General features: G+C 39.1%; 1 protein-coding gene across 1 annotated transcript in view; it reads left to right on the forward strand.

The window, feature by feature from the left end:
• The window catches only part of DLGAP2 (DLG associated protein 2), a 476,721-nt gene extending 456,195 nt beyond the window's left edge, over nucleotides 1-20,526 (forward strand). The window contains exons 10-16 of the mRNA XM_075049241.1: nucleotides 570-590; nucleotides 1,047-1,064; nucleotides 3,194-3,279; nucleotides 4,544-4,959; nucleotides 13,241-13,332; nucleotides 17,791-17,943; nucleotides 20,308-20,526. Coding sequence (XP_074905342.1) covers nucleotides 570-590; nucleotides 1,047-1,064; nucleotides 3,194-3,279; nucleotides 4,544-4,959; nucleotides 13,241-13,332; nucleotides 17,791-17,943; nucleotides 20,308-20,526 — 1,005 coding nt within the window. The remainder of the gene's footprint in view (nucleotides 1-569; nucleotides 591-1,046; nucleotides 1,065-3,193; nucleotides 3,280-4,543; nucleotides 4,960-13,240; nucleotides 13,333-17,790; nucleotides 17,944-20,307) is intronic.
• The last annotated feature ends 3,503 nt before the right edge of the window (nucleotides 20,527-24,029 follow it).

The raw sequence follows: 24,029 nt of genomic DNA on the forward strand, positions 1-24,029 counted from the left end.
GTTTGGGTTGGAAGGGACCTTAAAGATCGTCTAGTTCCAACCCCCCTGCCATGGGCAGGGACACCGTCCACTAGACCAGGTCGCTCAAAGCCCCATCCAACCTGGCCTTGAACACTTCCAGGGAAGGGACATCCACAACTTCTCTGGGCAACCTGTTCCTGTGTCTCACCACCTTCACGGTAAAGAATTTCTTCCTAATATCTAACCTAAATATACCCTCTCTCAGTTTAAAAGCATTACCCCTTGTCCTACCACTATATTCCCTAATAAAGAGTCCCTCCCCAACTTTTCTGTAGGCACTCTTGGAAAATGCATGAAACTGAGTGTTCCCATAACCTGACATCAGCACTACCAGATATCTGACTATCTTTGCTAAGTCTGTAAGGCCACGATGAAATCCACTAATATTCCCTGGTAATTACCTGTCTCCTGCCTGTTCACTACCAAGACAATGGACTGGAAATGCTCAGGAGATCAGATTTCCTATATCACTATCACCTACTACCTGCATCTTCTGAACATAGGAAGAAATCTTGATTTTGAGATCATGGTCTTAAGCATCCCTCCAGTGTCACTTTCCAAACTACCAAGTGCTTTCTGTTCTTTAATAACAGAAATGAGAGTCTCCTTTGTAACTCACTTCCTCCAACAAGTGCTTTTTAGTGACTCTATCTGAGATCAAGATAACTTCTCTGGCTTTTTCACAGGTGTTACATGATATATCAGATATGGCTTGGAAGGCCATGGTCTGCAACTTTAACAAGATCTTCCAATTTTCTTATCTCCAGTAGGAGACGAAATCCCTAGTTGAAGACATTCCCTTTGATGGCACTATTTATTGTAGTTTAAACTCAGTAAATTCCTAAATTATGTGTTTTAATTCTGACTCTGGTTGCTTTGGGGAAGAAGCCTAATACCATAGCTCTTAGCAACAGTTTAGACTTCCTGACCACTCCAGATGTTGCTATGGATTTCAACATCAAAAGACTTCCTCCAGAAAATGCTTGCCCACCTTGGACATCATCTTCCTGCTAGCACTCATACAGGCACACCCAAGAGCCGCAGTCTAAGCATTTTGTGTTATCTGCTCTTATTCACTACCTACCATCTGTTCTCCCTTTGAGAATAAGTTGACTTTGCTTTTCAAAGCACGTCTATGCATATTTGCCTGAGCTCTCATCACTGTAGTCAAGTGTAACTTGCCTCTCTGCTCCTCCCCAACAGGCTAGATGAGTATCTCATTCTTGGCCCAGTTAATTGATTTCTGCTCACCTGTCTCTAATGAAGATGTTTTATATGCAGCTTTTCTCACATCCCCGAAAGGGCTAGGTGAGTGCCTGGTCCCTCACTTAGACTTGAACTTATTATTCAAGACTCTTTTTGACCCTTCTGTGCTATAAATAAGGGTGACTTTCCTGATAGATCTCTCTTGCGCTAAGAAACTGGACCTTATGGCTGTTCTACTTATAGCAATGTTCTTTCAGGAGAGGGTGACCTCCAAGTACAGCTTAAGCTACTCACCCATGTTGCAGCCAAGACCCACCTTAACTAGGAAACCAGCTTGCCTGTTTTTTGGTTGGTTGTTGTGGGGATTTTTTTCCCCAAGCTGCCTACCTCTGTGGTTGAGGCTTTTTTTCACTGCCAACGTCAAGAGGGATCTTTCTTTTTATACTGACAACACCAAATCCTGGAGACTGTTACCAAGTCTGCTATCTTAGTTCTCTCAATGTGCTGCCTGTCCAAGTGAATATAGCCAGCTTCCATGCAACTGCCAAGGTGGAAACAGACAGCAGCACACACTTTCCCTAGACCTCATGCAGAATAAGTGCAATTACTGGGAAATGTGTCTTTCCTGACAGTTGCCACACTGATATCTGGAGCTTTTGGCAAACCTGTGCCTGATGCTATGCTGTACAGTTCAAGCATGCCATTAACGTTTACTAAAGGGTTCCTGCACTAGCTGTTTTCATGAGCTTCTCCAAGACCCACACCCAGGTAAATATGAATGTGTACTGATTACTGGCTGGAATTCCCTTCCGTACAAATGTACATGGAGCTATGGCTTGAAGATGGAAAAGGAAGTTGCCAGCAACTGGCTTCTTCAAGAAGTATAGTCCACATGTACATTCACTTCCCACCCTCCTTCCCCCTTCTCTCTGGATCCTTCCAGAAACCTGGTGGGATCAGGTCTGTACTAAGAGACCTGTAAAGCTAAGAGACAACTGTAAAGGCCATTGGGCTCCTTCCAGAGGTGCCTGTGACTGCTGCAAGGGGAAAAGTTATCTTGTCTTCATCATAGGATATACTCTTTGAATTCACACATGGAGTATACGTATTGAAAAACTGGTTGCTGATATTATTTTTTTTGTTTAACAGTGAAAATATCATTCAAAAGGAAAAGCCAGTTCTACTCTTTTTCTTTTTTCCTAACTCTCCCTTGATTCAGTATAATTTGCATACAGCAGCACTCGCTATGTCTGTGTCAAAGACTTGGGGGTGGTGTGGTGGTGGGGAGTGTTAGATAAAATCCCACAGAAACTTGCAAAAGCAATGTGGTCTCAGTTATGAAGAAAACTACTGTGAATATATTTTGGTAAGTGTATTTCAGATGGGAATACTATAAAAAGTGCATAAATTACTTGCTTGATATAGCATTTTCAGAACCATGTTATTAAAAAAAGTGACATATGGCATTCTGCTGTATCCTTCACATCATTTAAATGGTTCTGTATTTGTCAATGTAGTTGTCGATAAAATTTCATTGCAGCATTTCTTTTTATCACTTGCAAGTTTATCAGGCTACTTGAGATTTTATTTTATTTTGTAAATCAAGGACTATAATGAGACTGTTTTATAATAATATAAAAAGGGGCTATCCTGTGGATTCCTCATTCTAAGAACAGCTCTTCCAGACCAAGCTTACTCACTGCTTCCACTGAAGTGAGTAATTGCATCTGCTTATGTTTGAAATAGGGAATTACATAGCAGAACAGAAGTACTTGTGCAAAGCTTTATAAAACATAGTACCAAAGCAACGATACCAGGCTGAACACCTATTTCATTTATTTTACTGTGCTAGGTGTTTCTTAGCAGTAAGAACGGAAATATATAATTAATTTTGAATGAGTGCAAGTAGAAATAGCGCTGAGTTGTCAGTGCTTGCTCTGCAGATGTATCTTTTGTGTTGAATTAGGTGGAAACAGCAACTGATTCTGATACTGAAAGCAGAGGCCTACGGGAATACCACTCTGTTGGAGTACAAGTGGAAGATGAAAAACGGTAATTCAAGCATGTACAAAAATCTGTAGTCTTTCATAACATAACACACATTTGTAAACAGAGTTAATAACAAACATCTGGCAAGTGCTGCCCCTAAGTAATTCACAAAACTGAATTTCTTATATGCATGCTGGTCATTTGGTAAAATTTGTAGAGATTACTTAGCAGTTGCTTAATATTTAGTTACCTTTCCAGTTTTTAATTGGAGGGAAGAAAGTGAAAATTTTAAATTGAAGTAGTGGATTAATATAGTTTCATTATTGGCAGAACAAATACAGAGCACTGTATATTGGAATATTCTTCCTTCGATAGGACCCTTTATGCTGATCCAGGTTTTCCCAGTCCACACAGGGGGATATAATGGTTAAGATGCAACCCATGGTACCTTTATCCTGAACTAGAATCAGCTTTGACACTTGTTCAGTCCTCCTCTAGCTTTGTAAAACTGCAGGTCAATGTACTAACCCACAGGTTATCCCTGGCAGGCGCTGTCTGTTAGGTACTGGACTGGGACCATTATCTCATTTCACGGCAGCTGTCAGACAATATCTGGCCGCTAATTGCCTTTTACCATCATTGACTAGAAGTAATCTGAAACGATAGGCTCAGATGTGAAAAGATTTCACAAATAATCTTTGCTTCTCTACCTAACTTTTTAACATAAAGCTTTTCTAAAATATCATTATTCGGTGGCATATCACAATAGAAAATCAACATTTAATGGCCATCCCATGAGGCAAGTAAAAAATACCATGGTCTTAAGCCTGCTGCTACTATTTTTCTTTTATTAAAGGATTCTCAACAGTCCTAACTTAGCAGATTTTCAGATTTTATCTAATTACAATTCTTAATATTTGAAATTTTTTTATGCATGTACTTTACAGACTTCTATCAGGACATGTAACCCTGCAGTTCTGCTAGCTATTTCCAGTTCATTTAGTAATGAAACATGGTATTTTTTAGTATGAGAATAAATCAATATTTGCTTCCAGCGATAATTTAAATTATTTTCTTTTGTATCTTTGCTCAGATCAATGACGCCACTATGCATTTTGGTTTCCCTCTCTGTTGTTACCCACCGGTTTCCCTCTCTGTTGTTACCCACTGTCTTATTTTAGTCAGATATGCACAAAGAAAAAAAAAGTAACATGAAGTCCAGGGAGAAAACCAGAATCCATTCACTGAGACATTATTCTGTGCCTCTGTACAATCACATATGTATTTATATGGCTTAATCTCTTTTCTTTCTTCTCTCTTCACCAAGACACGGACGATTCAAACGCTCAAACAGTGTAACAGCAGCTGTCCAGGCTGACCTGGAGCTGGAGGGCTTTCCAGGACACATCACCATGGAGGACAAGGGACTTCAGTTTGGCTCGTCGTTCCAGCAGCACTCGGAGCCCAGCACGCCCACCCAATACAGCGCAGTGAGAACTGTACGGACACAGGGACTGTTCAGTTACAGAGAAGATTATAGGACCCCAGTTGACACCTCAAACCTTCCACCACCAGAACCCTGGCTAGAGCCAGCCATTGAAACAGTAGAGACTGGTCGAATGTCTCCTTGTCGACGGGACGGATCTTGGTTTATGAAGTTGCTACATACTGAAACTAAGAGAATGGAAGGATGGTGTAAAGAAATGGAAAGAGAAGCAGAAGAAAATGATCTTTCTGAAGAAAGTAAGAACATTTAAGTATCTTTTCTCATAGATGTCTGCTAAAATAAGAAATCTGTTAGGATAGAGTCGTGGTCTGTAGTTTCTCCTTACTCATTTTGTAGTACCAAAGACACTCTGCAGAACCATTAGATACAAGAGCTCTGTCCTGCAACTGACTGTGCAAGTTGGCATTTCCCAGAGTAAGGTTTTGTAGTAGTTGAGGACCCAACTCTAGAGTCAAGCACAGGATCACAGCCTGGTACTAGATGTGGCTCAAATGGTGCAATAGCTCCATCCACAGCTCCAACTCTGACACATTCTTTGCCCTCACTTCTATGGCTCCAATGCTTGACCCTTTGCCCGAGCATGCAAGGTGGTCCTATGTGAACATCTTTTTGCCATTTTCCTGAAACCTGAGAATTTGCATCTTATTAATGAACAGTCATTTTTTTAAATGTTTTCATTCCTTTACAGGCACTTTGGCCTATCATAAAGTGTCTGTTGGAAGAACAGAAAGGAGTAGGCAAGAACAATAGTTAAAGCACTTCTGCAGTTACACCAGCATATGCACTATTAGACAGTTCAGCTGCATGTTCTTGTTACAATTTTGTCAAGAATCATTATTATTCTCTCACGTCCTGTGGACAACTTGAAAGGAGTGATGGGATAAAGTGAAAAATAATGTAGACTATTTTGGAACAAGATCCAAGCCAGCACTAATGATAGTAATATATCAAAGTGGTCCTAGCACTCAGTAGCCAGCTCCCCGTGATTCCCTCTGAGGTCAATTATCCTTGTTCTTCAGGCTCAGTTTTATAAATATTTCAATCCCTGCCAATCTGAATTATTGTCTCAGCCGAGATTTTCTCAGATCACAAATTAGTTCATATTAAGTTTTCTTAGTAGCATCTTTTCCAGCACTCTCACAAATCTCACCATCACCTCTGAATACTCTTTCCTCATCCTCTTCTTTCCCCCTCAATGAGCTCTGCTATGATCTACCCTCAGGTCTTGGGCCAGGCCTGCTTGGTGACTAAAAGGCCAATTTCTATTTATTTCTTGCACTGACCTTTTCAAAAGAAAGAATGTCTACGTTTTTACCTCATCTTTTTTTATGTTACTGTCATATCTCTCCACTATATTGTGCACAAGTCTGCCAAGTAACAACATAGGATTTGGGGTGGGGAAGAGCATAAGGCTGTTTTTCTTCCTTCAGAGCTTTCTGGAGTGTAGGGTTTTGTCCTTATTTTCATCATGGCAGAGCTGAGCTGAGAATTTTCCCTTTGCACTGATACTGTGAAGACTTTAATACCCTCCTAGGGGCTGTTAAAGTTTGAATAATAAAATATTTTTCTTGGCTTAGCCTGTGTGAGGATTTCCAAGCCTTCTTTCATAATGGTTATTTTTTTTAATACTTTTTACCATATATGTCTTATTTTTCAATTCCCAAAATCTTTGCACTGCTGAATACTGACATTTCTCTGCCATCATTAAGTATCCCAAAGCACCTGCTTCCAAGGTTGCCTGTTACTGATGTGGGGATGCCAGTGCTTACGATCTGAAGCAGAAGTTCAAAGAGCAAGACTTAAATCTCCTTGGAAAGAGTAAAATTATTGGGGAGCAAAGGGGAGAAACCCATGAGGAGTTAGCCCCTCTACTTTCCCTAGCAGGCCAGCAAGGAGTCTGCAGGCAAGGGCTGGACTTTTCCTACCTCCTCTCTCTGCAAGCTCTTCCTCGTGCACAGCCCTAATCAAATCTGCAACCACATGAAATGAGCAGTGGAAACATTCTCGCGTCAGTACTCCTTTCTCACTTCCGAGACACGGATAGAGAGTCAGCGGTGTTATTCTCTGGAATATAAAGCTGTGTACTGTGTTAGGAAAACTTGGAGGAGCTGATTTTAGCTGAGTACCCATTCCCTTCCACCATGTGAAGCTGTGCTCTTGCAGTCCTGAAATACTCAGAAACACCTTGCTGCACAGGGAAACGGCAATTAGGAAGATAGTTTTCATTAAATTGTACAGAGGACATGAAGACAAATTGGACTTCAGTGGTTTTTAATAATATTTGGAGTTTGTGACACCATTTTAACCTGGAACATTTTACTCAGAAAACAAAACAGAGTATCAGGATTTTATATGTTTCCCCATTTGCAGAGTGACTTCACTCTGTAAGAGAAAAAGAAAGAGCAATTCCCTGATACAAAGTTGCTAAAACACAACTGAAACTGACCCTTGAAATCCCCTTTTTAAACTAACCAAAATGGGTTAATTGCTTGTGTTTGGGGGAACATTTTGACCTCCCTAATAGGTTAGAGAAATTATTATGGAATAGATCTATATAGCGTATGCAAAATCAGATGTTTGTCTTCAGCTGATTGACAAAAGTGACACCCAGACTTCCAATTTTCCATTTTATGTGACTCATTTCAAGAGATCTTCCTCAAATATTTCTAAATTATGTTATTTTTGAAACGGTATCCCTTCAGCTACTATAGCTTACATCAAGTAAAAGGAAGTTATCAAAGAATTCTTTTCTCTGAGGGAATGAGCTTCATAGCATTTTAAAATTTCAGTGTGAATAATTTTTTTCCTGTTGAGTCTTTGACACATTTTGTATCCCCAGTTTGAGCTATGGAGGTTGAAAGGTATGTATCCACAAGAACTAAAGTTTAATGATATCCCAGAATGAAAGGTATCTTGACATATTTAAGCATTTGGCAGTTCCCTGAGGAAAATATAGGCAAATGGAGGAGCCAGAAAAAAAACCTGAATATGTTTTTCCATCTTCCAGCAAGAGCTACTATTCCCAAAACACTTCACAGCAAAGTTTGCGCATTCAAACTGTCATTGTTAATGCTGAATCATTTCTTTTTGGCCTGGGTATATTAATTGTACCTGAAGACCAAATACAGCTTTGCATCTCATAGGAGAAGGCTGTGTTTATGACACCATTTCTATTTTGTTTTAATCACAGGAAGAGTTAAAATAGAACTGCATTTTAGAAAACAATTTCATTTTCTGCGTTAACACAATAGCCTTGAGATCACAGAAAGCTGTCTCATTGCTGTATTGATTTTTTCTTTCACTGTAGCTTTTCTCCCATAATGTTGTTTTAAGAACTTCACTCATCAGGTCTTAGAAAGGGAGAAGATAATCACTGCAGCAAAAATAACCTCTCTTCATAGAATTTATTTATTTGGTCAGTTGCCACAAATTGTATTTTGGAGTCTCTGCAAAGTTCATATATTGTTCGCAGGGGCAGTTATTTGCGTTCTCAGTGTTTATTATAACATATATAGATAGGTATATAAAATATATATGTGGCTGTAACTGTTCCCAGGGTAAGTCATCTGATCATTTGCACTAGCAGGGTGCCTTCAAGCAAAGATATGTGTTTCTCAAGGGTACTGACTGGAGTTTCAGTTTTACACCCTGAAAATTGTGTTTGGCTATTACCGGTGTGTAGGTGATGACAAGAAAAACACTCTCAATTGTCACAAAGCTATTGAAGACCAAGAGGGCCAGGACTCTGCCGCCCGCGAGCTCTGTGATGGGAGCACAGAGACCAGCGCGGGGAGGGGAGAGCAGGCGAGCCCGGCAGGGAACCGCAGCCGCTGCCCACGGCTTGCAGGCAAGGTCTGGCAGAGGGAGGCAGAAGACATTCGGGGCTTCCAAATCCCACATGCTTGGCCATTGGAATATTTCAGTACGCAAGTCAAATGGAGAGCAGCCACACAGGATTTATTCTCATATAAAAATCCTAAGATAGGTGCAAAAAAATTGACTATAGGATAAACTATGCCAGCAAAAAGGTGGTGTCGCTGGTATCTTTTGCATCGTGGTTAGGAGCTCTGCTGGCAGAGCTACATAGTGAAGTGATCTCTAGTGCGGGGGAAAAGGCATTAGAGAGAGCAAGAGCTCAAAATATCACCCTATTCTCCCCTTAGCCCTTCATTCCATGGATCCTTACTAATCCTCTGGCTGGTATTTCCACAGTACTGCATGGGCTTTACTAACATGGCCAAACAGTAACAGAAAACATAGAGTTAAATCTCCCATACTTTGAAAAAAAAAAAAAAAAAAGAAAAAAAACCCAGAAACCCTCACAACCAATTTATTTTAGTATATTCATCAATTAATCATCCATAAAAGCTTTCTTAGGTGTTTGACCAAATATGGGTTATCCTTTAACCAAAGAGAAATTACTGACATAATTTCCTAATGCTTTTCACAAACCTATCCTTCAGGAACTACTGAAATTTACATTTGGGATGTTGTGAATGACTACAGAATGTCTTAATTGCCCTGAAACCAGTCTATAAAGTCAATAAAAGACAGTCCCATAGTGTGGAACCCAAGAATTCCTCCTAGCATTTGTACTGTTCTGCTCAAATTTTCTCCTCTTCGAACTCAGCTCCACTGAGGTAAAAACCAAATTTGGACCGAGTCCCACTTGGTGCACGAGAATCCCATACCTACCCTCCAGAGCACTGCCAACTGGTAGCTGTGCTGTCCTAAAATGTCACCTCACTCTGAACAGAATACATTTATTATTATGCCTACCTGCTGTGTTGATAGTGAAAAAGACATATTTCTGAAGATTACTAATTTAGGTTTAGAGATCAGACAAATACCATGCCCTGCTTTGAGTTAGGAGGATGAACTGAATGCCAGTTTCAATATTTTTCCCAGGCATATCTTCTCAGACTGTTTGCGGAGCAATTTATTTATGAGTATAGAAAAAAAATGGAACAATCAAATGGAATGAAAATTTAAATTAAAACACATCATTTAAATAAACAGTAATGAATGCCAGAAGTAGATTGATTGTTAGTAGTTTCTCATTGCTGGTGCAGCAGTGGCACAATTGAGCAAAGCTTTTAACCTGTCAAGAATGGAGTTACAGCATCAGACTATAATCTCAGTTTCATCAATATAGATCTGACTTTTCCCCCTTGACCTTTGTGATATGAAACCATTTTCAATTGCAAGAATTTGTAGCATTTCTCAAGCAATACAACACATATATATTACATGCAATTTTGTAATATGCTTATTGTGGGGAAAAGACACCATTGTGTTAATTGTGCATGTTGTATACAGGCAATTTACACAATCTCTATCCAGGGTATAAATCTTGAGTCTGCTTCTACTGAAGTCATGGTCAGGGTTTTGTATGTCTTCAGAGTAGAAGCCATACAGGACCACCCAACAAAAATGGAGTGCGTCATACGCTTCAGGGAGCAGAATTAAGGTTGCATGACTCTTTCCTGACATTCAAGTAAATATAACATTATCTTAATGGAGGGAGGTATATGGATTATATGAAAATTATATATATTTATGTGTGTTGGTAGATTTTATCATCATTTATTTTCAGGCAAAATCTTATAAGCATCACCAAACATCTCAATCTCTCCAGTCTCTAACATTCATCATTCTTTCATGGAGATAATCAATCTGCACTCATCAGAATAATTCCCCAATGCATGAAATTAATAACAAGGCTTTGGCTGTCTATTAATATTGTGCTAAAGATTATGAGTTGAAGTGTTTTAATACTTTAATTTAATTACAGCAAAGCAGAGTAGCATGAATATGAGAGATCTAACTTCTATGTTTTATTACGTCTGATTTACTTATTGAAATGGAAATAGAGTTAGATCTTTAGTAAACGGTAGGGCTGTAATTATACATGTGTATTCACCACTGTGACTCAGTGACACACGCAAGTAGCCCAGAGCCACTGTCTTACATCCCCAACAGATGTGTATCACACCAAAAGGCTGCATTGCCAGTGCCTAAGTCTTGTCTGGTCTGACTGGGCTTTAAACCACCAATGCTTGTTGACGTGATCCTTCTGGATAATGAAGATAAATGTTTGTTTAATATGGGGTTGGGGTAACTGTGAGATTCACTAGAAAATATCAGTCTCCATTTCTGCAGTAGGACTAAAACCAATGCCCTTACTCAAGCTGTATATTTGAGCCATGAACTATAAAATTCAGCAGAGGAAACTGAAACTGAACTTTACGCACTATAAGACAAGCACTACAGCCTACAGAATCTTCCTCACTCTCTTTCTGCCCAGTGAACAGCTGAACATAGAATGGAATAGGCGATGTCAGGGACCTGCTACAGCACAATTCCCCATCCTGGCAAAGAAGGGACTCTGACCTGATGACACTGCGAGTTTGTCTTATGTCCTGAGCTACCGAGCACCGAGGGAAAAGAAGGATACAAGGCTGTTTGCCACTTAAGTCTTTGCCTTTATTAAAAATGCTGAAAACTAAATTAAAGCAATTTGTTTCAGATCAAATGAAACATTTCTCTTTTTTTAGTTTTTTTGTATGTTTGTTCAGGTTTTAACACCCAAAACATTGCTTTCCATGTGCCAATAACTCCTTAGAGGAAAGCGAGGGTTTTGGTGATCAAAAACCCCAAGCCAATTAAAATGCTTTATTTCATTTGGCCAACAAAACAAAAACAAAACCCCAGTGAATTACTCATGCAGCCCTTGAACCACTTAACCCTTTCACAAATGGGTGCCACACGGGACTGATGAATTATGCATACTGCTGTTTAATTCAGTGTTGTGGCGCAGCTGTACTGTTCGCCTAACAGAAAATGGAGTAGAATTTGAGAACCTCAGCTCTACATATTAACACATGCTTTTAAAGTTACAGAGTTTGTGTGTTTCCACAACTGGAGCCTAAAACTTCCAAATTATCTCTTGCTGCTGTTTGTGATTAAGCAGATGTTTCACTGGTCTAGAGAAAGCAGAATTAAAATGTGATACCTACTACCAAGATACTGTTTTCACATGCCACTCAGTCCCCTCCTATACCTGTTCTAAATAACAACAATATGTTAAGCCCTGCCAGAGTTTAATGTTTTCTGTGTCACAGGCTGCAGATCGGTTCTTCTGTGCTATTGTAGCTTCATTCCACCCCCTGCATCCTGTTTGAATTACCAATTTGGTTTCCTCAAATTGAATTAAAAGATGTCAGAGTAATTCCTGTCTCATCCCTACCCCTACCTCTACCTTCACCCTAAATAGTATTTAAAGATCTGGAAATTCTCCAGGTAAAATCAATCTTCCATTGAAACCCCAGCTTATAATGCTTTTTAAAGTGTTGCTTTTTCAGCATAGAGATGGATGTGGAGGAAAGGAAGTGTAGGAAGGAGGTGTAGGAAGGAAAGTATATTGCTACCTACCAAAGTATGGTATTTATCCCAGCAAATGTGGGAGTCCAGGAGAAGTTGGTTTCCTAGGCACTCCAGTCAATAGAAAGAAATAGGCATCTCCAGGAAAAGATTCAGTTCATCTAAAAATAAGTGCCTAACACAGCTGAGCTGGTGAGCTCAGATTACTGATTATAGAGCATCCAGAAATTTTGATTTAGACAGATGACTCTTGGAACCAAAGTCAAGTAAAATGAATTTGGTCCCTTTCCCAAGTCCCTATGCACACTGTAAATGGCAAGTACACTGACAGTGGGGAAAGCTCAGCGAACCATGGGGGCTGACCGTGATTCAGCAAAGTCCTGGAGCACCCGCTTATGTCCCACTTGGACTGAAGCTCCTGTGCTTAGGACTTTGTGTGTTTCCCTGGGTAGGCAACCTGTAACTCCCAGTGGGGGTACCAAGCCATGTGTCACAGACATGATTCCTCTGAGGATCTCATCCTTATGGTAGGAGTATCTTATGTTACAGTTTAATGTATTAACCTTGCCCCCAGAACAGACAGGGTAAAGAGACCTCACCCAGGGATCATCCACACAACGCAGTGAAGTCATTCGTGATTGCAGAACCAGAAGATATTATCTAAGGTACATGTAAAGCTGCCTTTGACATCAGAGGGAACAGGCATCTAACTGGTCCTTGAGGCAAGATGATTTCAACAGCTTTCAAATTACATGAGCAAATGTAAATGTGGGGGGAAGGGGCTGTCATTTACTTTGAAATTTAAGACTGTTCTTAAAAGCATATGTATGTATGCCCACTTCAGGAAGCTGTCTGTATTCCCTTGGTTTTTTCTACTTCCTTAAGCAAACACAGTGTTAGCTGTTCTGAGTTATTAATATATCATTTGTTATTTCCAAAGGGTAAGTTGTCACAGAGCTTTCCTGTACCTCCATCTTTTTCAAAAATATTTTAGGTATATAATCACAAACAACAAAACCAAATATTTACTTCCCTTATAAAATAAACAGTAATTTCAGCTACATATTTTTTGAGCTGGATTTTGCATGTACTGCCAAAAGACATCTATTGGTAATAACCTGTGTGTATGCTTAGTCCTAGGTAAGATCCGAAGTGCTGTTGGAAGCGCTCAGCTCCTCATGTCTCAGAAATTCCAGCAATTTTATTGGCTTTGTCAGCAAAATCTGGTAAGTCACAATGTCTGGCCATTCTTGAAGAGTTTAAGGCTGTTCATCCATAGATATTCCACAAAATGTAACTTTAAATTTTAGAATATAGTATTTTTACTTCAAAGGCAACAACAGAAACAAGTGTAGTATATCCAAACAGTAGCATTCTGAAATGTCATTTTCATGTCTCACATTTTATCTTACTGCTCCTTTTTTTTCTTTTTTTTAACTTAATCCTTAAGTATGGTGTTAGTACATGTTTTTGTCAAAGCAAACATGTAATTTCAGTAATTTCAGTCTGGCTGTGTTTTGTCTTTTATTTTTTTGATGTCTTTATTAAAGAAAAAAAAAGGAGAAGGGAACAAATGCAAGTTTTCTGAGACATAATATTATGGCTTATTTTTGTAATACCCTAAAATAGTAACTACATTTCTCGTAAGAAAGGAGAAATTTTTCACATTACAGTAAGTGGAGAATGGTAAAATAGCAGAATAGCAGAAAATACGTGATCCAGCTTTCTACATACCTGAAAATAGGACTGATCTTGGAAATGGGAATATACATAATGTTCATAAAATTGGGTTTCATAATTTGCATTGCCAATTATATATAAGATGTCCTAGGGCTAAAGGAACAGATGCAGTATATGACTTATGAAAGTCACTGCTATTGTTCTGGAAGTTCATTAGAGACTAATTCAATTCTAAATGTTATCTTCATTAATATGACAGCAGCCATCAGTGATACAAACATTGTGGCAAGATAACACTAATCAATAGAAGAACGTAATTCTTCTAGCTACAGCTAGTGGTAGAATACCTTTCATTGACTCACTCGAAAATCAAGTGTATCTTTCACCTTTTGACTGCCCCTACACCTCATATATTAGAAGTGCTGAATTGTATTGCGTGCATAACAGCAGACTTGACCTCTATGTCTGGTTAGATAAATTTCTTTACTTGTTAGTATTTGCCACATAACTTTTTAAGGTAAAACATTCATTCTGCAGAGATCTACTTGCTACTTTCCATCCATAAAGTTAAGCATCCAGAATTCCTGAAACTGCAATCAAATATTACTGAGAAAGTCATGCCAAAAATGTCCTACCTTCTGATAGAAAATGATAAGATATATGGTCCTCATTAGGAAAGAATCCAATTATCCACTTCAAAGACTCTGTCAAAACAAGAATTTTAATAGCTGTTACGGAATGACAGAGGAAATATGCAAAGCCAGGCAAGCAGGAGATGACCACGTTTGTAATATCAAATACATCATATGTGCTCCCTATCTAGTCATTTTTTTTCATAGCAAAAGGAGGAAATCTTCATCAATGTCTAAAAGTTTCTCACTGCAAATTTCAAAGTGCCCTCCATTACCTGATTGATTAAGCTATGCAAACTAAGATTTGGAGAGCCTAACCTCCACTCCACTTCATTTATCTTCAAGTGGGTCCAGCACTTGTGCTCGAGAGCATTGCTGTGATAACAAGTGCAGCTCCTGCTCAGCACAGCCGTCAGCTGTTTGGAAGCATGAACAATTCATTACTGCAAAAGCAATAGGAGCACAAGAAGAAATCTACAGCTTTGCAGAAAACACGACCAAAAAACTGGCAAGATTTTATTTCTCTCCTTCTTATTTGGATAATAAACCTTTGAACTCCATAACAGCAGCTTTATCCCACTCTGAAGATTTAGGCTTTGAATATTCTTCAGCTTCATTAAATCAGCAATGGGTTCTGCAGAAAGTAGCGACTGCAGAACTGGACTTTTAGCTCATTCATGTTTTGAGGCTTTTCTTACTATGCCTAAGGACAGAGTTTGCTGTTAAATCGTCACTTAGCACATATCCACAGCAGGCTTTCCATATGCTCCTAAGGCAGCATCTCGGTGCCCCACGGGAACGCTTCCAGATAGCAGCCAGTTAGTGTGTTCCCCCACTCAAAAACATCTCGCACTTTCAGGGTGACCACACAGCAGTTTCTCTCACAGTGTTCAACGGCAATAAGCATAAATGTAGGACAAAGAGCAACTGTGTTTACTTCTACCAATTTGAAATGCAGCAAGGGTTTAGGAAGAGGAATATACTTACTCAAACTGAAATTTAACACAGGAAACTCACCCATCACCTATGGACTTTTCTAAAGGGTCATGGGAACTTCAAGGGACACATTTGATTATGCCTGGGGTTAAGATTGCTTACCAAAGCCTCTCACTTAGGGTAAATTCATAAAAATGCAAGCTTCAATGAAGTTTTTTTAAAGAATCTGAGTGGCTATCTCCTACAGTGTACTGTTCCCACTAACTGCTAGGAAAAAACCATCCCTGATTAATAACTACTCCCTTCTGCATTATTCACATTATCTCTTGTAACACCCTGTTTTTTCTTTGAAGTGTCCTCCTCTATACTCTCCAGTCAGCACAGATCCTTCTCAGCTCGTGAAATCATCGCTCAGCATGTCATGGTTGCAGGCAAAAGCAGAATGACTCGAGCACCGGCTAGGTACTTTTTGCTTGCTTTAGGCTTCCTTCAGAAGGAGGGCTGCAAAGCTGAATTCCAAATAAGATGCAAATAAATGAGCAGCTTCCGAGAAGAAACAGGTTTAAGCCAATCTTTCCAAAACTTCGTTAGCTGTAATAGTAATCATTTGCGCTAGCATTTATCCGTTGGCAGTGGATCCATAAGTGATAGCAGCAGGAGGCAGCCCTCTTGTGTCCAGCCAAACGCACCGCACGCTCCTCCGCAAGCAGCCACGCTGGAGGCTGCGATCGTCCCAAACATGATGAGCAGAGTGGGGCAAACAAAGGTACAGAAGAGCAATTAGCCTTGATTCAGAAGGCATTTCAATGAGTGGCATCATTTTATGGCTGTTTTAGAGGAAACTGGGGAGAGAGACTGAGGAGACCAGGCTGGAGAGAAAAGACTGCAATCTAAGATATATTGCTGTGGGACCGTCCTGACAAATTTCATACAGGGAGTTGGTTCCTGAAGACTGACATGTTGACCTCTGTAGGGTAACTAATACCACTGACATAAATTTTAAATGGTTTTGGAGTAAATTGAGATCTACCCAATTAAGTCATTTTCAGTGAGCACTAATCTGGAGTTGTATCGTGTTTCCCAGAAGTCCGTTATAATTTATACGGCCAGTTCTATTAAGTCCCTGAAGCTCCCTATGAAAAGGAGACTTTCTTCTATTGAAGAAGACTTCTAAGTGGATAGGCTTTTAGGCTGGTTCTTGGCCCAGATTCCCAAACGAGTTTAGGTAGGGGTGACAGTACATGTTGTCATGCCCAGCTCCAGGCACTCAGCTCCCACAGTGACATCTGCAAACCCAAGTTGGAGTAGCAATTCCTAGTTTAAGACCCTTAGAAATGTGTGATTCAAGGGAGGAATTCAATGGAAATGCTGACTTATCTTCCAGTTTTTAGGCAACTATGTGCGGTTGTGTTTGATATCTAAAATGCCTTTGTCCACTAGGTTTGTAAAAGATGGAGCACGGAGCCTTGCTTCAGCAATACCACCAGTGTTTCTAACATAGTAAACTAGTCATTACAGCTTTTGCCCAGGAAGGGGGACATCCAGAGTCCTTTTGGCCTGGTTTTGACTCCATCTCTCCCAGCTCCGTTCTGTAGACCATCTTAATGGCTGGAAGGGAAGAGACATTTCTCCATCATCTTTGCAGAGGTGTTTACCAATTAAGCCCCATTTCATTAAAGTGACAAAGCTGCCTTCTTGAACTAGTACCAATGCTCATAGAGCATAGGGTTAAGAGTCTGCATACCACCTTCTAATGTAATTTTTTATCCAGCATTGCCATCAGGTTAATAGTCAAATGGAGGGTCATCTTGCTAATTGTTACCACCAATGTTTGCTCCGTTAAGTCTTGTGCACGTAGCTCCACTTAATTGCAGTACCTGGGGGTAGTGCCTTCCCAGCCGCTGAGCGTGATTCAACTCTCTGGAGAACAAAATCCTACCAACTGCATCAAAACTTTATACCTTACATATACATTTGAAAATGCAAGGCAATGTAAACATTGACTTCAGCATAAGCTGACAATTCCTTTGTGGTGTTGTTTTGCCTTCTAATCAGCTATCATGAATGTAATTTTTAACCAGAAAGACTTCAGGCTGGCTAGAATATGAACCACGTTCCCCTTCCCTTTAATAATCAGCAGGCAGAGGCTGTCAGCTTGTTTCTTTTTAGAAATGCAGGTCAGCACAGCATATGGTGCTAAGGAACTTCCCGTGCCGCATGGATTCGGGAAGGCTCGCATATGACATCCAACTCATTCATGTTTGGGTTGCGTAGGATGCACAACTTTCCAGTCACAGCTCCCAGCTGTAAAGCGCGCATAACCTTAGCACTGAGCAGCACTGTAGTGATGTAATCTGGCGCGATGCCTTTCCTGCCTCAAAGCACATTGTTGAAAGCCTCCTGGTCTATTCATATTCTCTCCTTTGTGCGTGACAGGACCCGAGTGCCATGCCGAGACCAACTTCCCAGGACCTAGCAGGTTTCTGGGACTTATTGCAGCTCTCAATTGAAGACGTCAGCATGAAGTTTGATGAACTGCACCAGTTGAAACTCAATGAATGGAAAATAATAGAATCACCTGAAAGGAAGGTAAGCAGACCTTGGACAATACCATTTACTCCCTATTTGCAGTCTTGCGGTCTCCTTGTGTTAAATACAATAGTGGAACACGATAGGTTTCTAACCCTAGAAAGTATCTAGTTGGCATGGCTCAATTTATACACGAAAACCTTCATCAGATGTGAGGGTTTTTTTCTTTTTAACACTGTTGAGCTGAATTGTATAACAAATAAAATGTTTTTTTCTGAGTTAGTCCACTCCATAACACTTTTGTTCAAATTATTTGGATTCACATTCTAAAGGCTAGAACTGAAATATGTTCTGATTCATTCAGACTAAGGACAATAGCCCGAGAATTCAATCAAGGTAAACTCAGCACTTTGCCACATTTTGGGCAGCTCAAACTTGAGCACCAACAGCGTTCAATCCTGCCTGCACAACATAACTGATACTAGAACAGGAGTGAGATAAAAGCATGCGGCAAAACATAGCTCAGATCAAACTAAAGCTTGGCCCACAAAAGTTGGGGGGAACAAAGAGTATTCCTGGCAAACTGCCTGCACCTCTGCCCTGCAACTCCACCACCTGGGAGACACCCCAGCCACAATGCTTACAAACCAAAGGTGGCAAATTGCCCACAAAAGCAATGTAATTCTGAAACTGCCTTTCCCCTTTCTAGAGCTCCATCCCTCACCTTAACTATCTCACTGTCCTTGCTGATTATTGTATCAGTCAGATGAAGACAGCATTTGGTTTGAGTCAGTACTGTTGGCCTCAGGTGAATACTTGTTCGGTTTGGGAGGAATTAGGAGGCATTTTGACAACTCTTTCATTTCTTCATGCTCCTCTTGGATTTTAATTTTCAGCCAACTGGTTGGTGGATGGTGAGTTTGCAACTCTTGCTTACTAGTGACAACTGGAAGTAAGAAATTATTATCATGACAGCAACAGTGATGTTCCTAAGAGGGAAATAACTAAAAATGGAAAAAAAAAAAAAAAGAAAAAAAAAAAAAGATGGGACAACAGGAATGGAGCCCTTATGTTCCTGGCTGAAAACAGGAAATAGAGAAAATAAAGACTGGAAGAGCTGGCTGTCATGGGGAATAGCATCTTAGGCTGCTGCACTGTTCCTGTTGAGTTGAGAATGTAGAACTATGTTCTTAAATAACCGTAGTTATTTAGTCTTGGCTAATGCATTTTGGTAGTAGACTCAGAATTAGTTTTAAAAAAAAGACCAAGTGATGAAGAGTCTGTAAACCATAGGCGCATCAGTTCGATTTTTGTATTATTTGAATCCTGCTGTGCATCATCTTAACTGTGTTCTCCATAAGGAACAGCCCATACTCTGGACTATTACTATTACTATTACTATATGAAGTGATATAGCAGAAAGATCGATCATAGTAACACTACTATACATATGAATTTGTGGAGTCTCCATATTTGGGGCTATTCAGTCTAGTATTAAATATGATGTTGAAAAAAACTGCTTTAACTTCAAAGTTGCATCTAATTTCAAGTGGGCTTTGAACGGGGGTCGTACGAGATCACCTCCAGAGGTCCTTTCCAACCTAAACTATTGTGTGAGTCTGTGATTCTACATGATCTTTTTAAGGCCCTTATATGATATTTCACAGTCTCTAAATGAAGTAAAATACCAATTTCATACTTCAAAACAATCCTTGATTTAAAACCTGCAGAGCAATTTACAGCTACTTTCGTACCAAAATCTACTGACTCTCACTTTATAATCTGATAATTCTTCAATATCATTTTCTTTAAAATCGTCCAGGCTGGCAAGCAGAACAATTAGCCCTATGTTCTCCCTCTGGTTGGTGCTTGCATGTTTCCATTTAGCAATTCATGGAGGAGACTAAACTAATAGACATGTATACACAGCTGCTATCTCATATCCAGCTGAGGCTAAACTCAGTATGATTAATTTAATTAAAAATCCTGTCCTGCTAATCTTAGACAGTCTATTCACTTGATCAGACCACACAGATGCGCTGAATTCTTATTGGAGAGCCAGTGTGTGTTTCTGTTTATAATGAATGTAATAATGTGTCAGCTAAAAGTAAACAAATTCGTATGAAAGTGAGGTACGCATATTGCATGTTCAGGATACCTGCAAGGACAGTAGAAGGAAGCGTAGTCTTTTTTAAGGCATAGGACTGCAGAATTTGTAATGGTTGCTGAAACAACAGGGTTTTGTCAGTGTCCCCAGTGTGGATAGCTATTCATGTAATCCAGTAGTCAGCTGATTGGAGAGCACAAATTGAGCATGCTTGATGTACGTAACCAGTATTTTGCATTTCATGTCTTCGATTTGCATGCTCTGCTGACAGAACCTTCTGCACGCAGTTCACCCTCAGTTTTAATACCCTATTGCAGGAAGAAAGAAAGGTTCCTCCTCCTGTACCAAAGAAGCCCCCAAAAGGAAAATTCCCTATCACAAGAGAAAAATCTCTGGACCTACCCGACAGACAGCGACAAGAAGCTAGAAGACGGCTAATGGCTGCTAAAAGAGCAGCCTCTTTCCGGCAGAATTCAGCCACAGAGCGTGCAGACAGCATCGAGATATATATCCCAGAGGCTCAAACCCGGCTTTAAAGACAGAATGCTGCAGAGTTCCTTTTTTAAACAAAATGCTTGTACAGTTTGTCACTTACCTGGTAATTTTTGTCTCATTCTCTCCACTAAATATGCCCTTGCTGTTGTGTTCTTTGTGCCATAAGCACAGTGGAATGCTTTTGATTTCCTCAGAATTTGCTGAGCTCACCGCAAGAACGACTTCTTTTTGTATTTATTGTCTGACTTACTATCAGCTACAATGGATAGGGCTTGTCGAGACCTGACTTATCCAATATATTCTCAGAGGACAACAAGAAACACCTCTTGAGATGGAACCCAGCTTACTTTTTTTGTTATTTATATTTTTATAAAATGTGTGATAATTAGGGATAAGAATAACAAACTATAAATGGGTGCATCTCACCATTCACTAGAGGCATTAGCTAATCCAAGTAGAAGGTGCTACAAATGTAAAGAGCAGGAAAGAAAGAACCCATTTATCTCTCTGACCTCCAGTTTCTTTTCCTAGAACCCAGCTAACATATTTACCCATGCGCTCTGCCACTCTTCTCATCTTTGTTACTGCAAAATAACATTAGGCCTCTCATGTCATGTCAAGTTTCTGGAGATGAACAGGGATATCCAGCCACTAAAACTCCAAAGTTCATCAGAAACCAAGAAGCATTCAAGTCTGGTGGTGGTGGTGGTGGGAATGCCCACTGAGAAACGTTTGCTGTTAGCAGTATAACGACACTCTGAAACCTAAGCAAAATTATAATGCAAGAGGACTTGAGTGATGGGTGAAAGGAAAACGGAAGCCTTAAAAAGTTAGATCTTCTGTAGCAAGATGTGTAAAGAAAAAGTTATACTTGCTCCTTTGGAACACTCATTGCATTTTTAACAGTTCTTTTACGTGTTAACATTTATTTTATAAATCTTCTCTCTTTCATTTCAAGAGCTGTGCTACATGTAATATTTCAAACTCTCAAAATGTTATATCAATTGAGTTTCCAGGGTATCCTTGAGAAAAAAAAAAATCTTGCTTGTTTAAAATGCCAGTTGTGATGTTGTAAACAGTTTAAGAAATATGAATGTGAGTGGTAAGTATATCTAAGTTTAAATGGTTATGTTAAGGTAAAGGTGAACTGTGGTTTACAGTTGTTTTTTTTTTTTAGAACTATTTTTCTATGCAGTATCATTTATGGCAAGAATAAGCTTCTTGCTTGCTTCAGACATTAAAAAAAACATGGCTCGAGATAAATGATTTCCAGCCATGGAATATAAGGAAAATAATATATTTTCAAGCCTCACATTGTCAGAAGAGAGAAGTGGTAACTACCACAGTCAAGAGGCTTTAATTTAAAACAAATTAAGACAGAATTATTCCACTTCACCTACCTTCCAGAGCCAACCGAGCAACCCAGCACTTAGAAGTCTTCAGGTGAAGACGCAATAAGATGAGTAACCTACAGCCCCCGATTCCAAGGTTTGAATCCTACTGAACACTACTTTAGGTCAAAACAGTCTGAACCCAGTGAGACAGACAGCCCCAACTACTGCATCCCCTGTTTACCTGCTTTAACAAATGCAATGTATTTAGCCATAGGCAGAACAGCTATTTAATTATACTCAAGCACTTTGGTTCTTCACCTGATGAGCACTTTAAATCCGAATCCCACCCACCCTGCAGCCTGACGGATGACTGAAAACATGAGGTATCGTAGGTTATGCAGATCTGACATTGCTTCAAATCTGATTTCTTTCGGGTTTTTTTTGTTTTTCTTTTTCCTTCTCTTTTTCCTACAGTGTGTAGTATTAAGCATGAGTTCTGTCTTTGGAGCACAGCTGATAAAGCATGTTTAGCTTCAAGATAGGCATCCTAAGAGATGAAGCTTTGAGAAGTTTCTGTGAGGAGAAAACCCTGTAAATTGAGCCTGATATCTGGTATATACTTTACCAAGTAGCCTTAAACTTTATTTGGAAGCAAAAACCAAGACGAATGTATATCCTTCAAAAATGCAAAAAAAAAAAAAAAAAAAAGAATAAATCCCAGAAATATTCTTCTATAGATGAAAACATTATATTTCCCATCCCTCGTGTTTTCAAGGCATTTTCTATTAAGGAAAGAGCTGAATCCTAGGTAGTGTACAATATTGATGCTACTTCCTATATTTGTTGTACTATTTTAAATAGAAATGTACCTGCAGACACTGGCATCTTTAGTCTTGAAAACTTGTATCTTATTTAAAGTGGAGCTGCTATTTAGAAATATCCACACAAAACTAAAGCCAGTGTCTTTCCTAGATTTAAGAAATTTAAAACAGACACACACCCCCTATACATATATATATATATATATACACATGGCAGCTGATACATTTTATCTAATTTTCCTGTACACTTCAAGGAGAAATCACACTTGACTTACTCGCCTGAAAACGCCCACCTGCAGCAACAGGTCATGCGATTAAGACAAGTTGTATTTGGTCCTGCCGGTAATCAGACTTTATAAAGACAAATTGTAAAAACAACAGATTACAGATAAGCATAGATCCCAGCTGACCTAATAATGCTGACTTGGAGCCATCTGTATAAGTCTTTAATTTTAAACCCATATTTTGATAGGTTTTTAGTATGTTAAAATTTTATTTGATGTTCTCAGGCAAAAATAGGCCTGCATGAATGATGCCAACCCTGTATTTTACATTTCCCATGCCATTATGAGAAAATGTTCAATAGAGGCTTTGGATATCTATGGTTTCTGTTTGTTCCACCTTTGTTCCAAAAAAAAAAAAAAAAAAGAAAGAATCAAAAGTAATCTAGATGCCTACTGAAAAATCTGATAATATGTTATCTGTGCATGCTACATTTCAAAGTGCAATATATTAAATTACTGTACAGGTAACATTCTATCATTAAAGGCAAATAAGCCATTTCTATTTACATATTGTACATCTGGTTAGTTTAGAAGAATAACATTATGCTTATCATACTTGTGTTGCAAATAAATCAAAATCAAATTGCTTCAGTCCCTGACATGAGAGACACAGCATGTGGTATTTTAATAAACATACAAACAGATCAATTGTAATCCGACCCCACATCATAAAAATAAAATTCAGTTACAAAACCAGTGTAGGAGGAACATAAATAAACATAAAGATAGAAAGTGGAGTGCTTTCTACTTAGAGACTTCATGGTGTAGACCCACATGGAACAGCTGGATATAGCAAAATAATCTAGTGTTTAATTAAATACTAATTGGACTAATATTTATTTTAAGAGATGAAAATTATAGAAAGTCTCTGTTCATTTCTTCATTGCCTGTAAGACACAAGTATAATAAACAGAATTCTGAAAATTTAAATAAAGAAAAAGACCTGACTGGTAAAACTGTTGATATTTGCCATACTTATTTTTGCTTTGTATATTTTTTTAGATTTGAAATTCTTTGTAAATTGGTGAAGTACATTATGAAGTGTTTTATTATTTCCTGTCGAGCTGATTAGAATGGCCTTTGGCAGCGTGCAAAGACTAATAAC

The sequence above is a fragment of the Buteo buteo genome, chromosome 17 (assembly GCF_964188355.1).
Source record: "Buteo buteo chromosome 17, bButBut1.hap1.1, whole genome shotgun sequence".
Classification (NCBI taxonomy): Eukaryota; Metazoa; Chordata; class Aves; order Accipitriformes; family Accipitridae; genus Buteo; species Buteo buteo.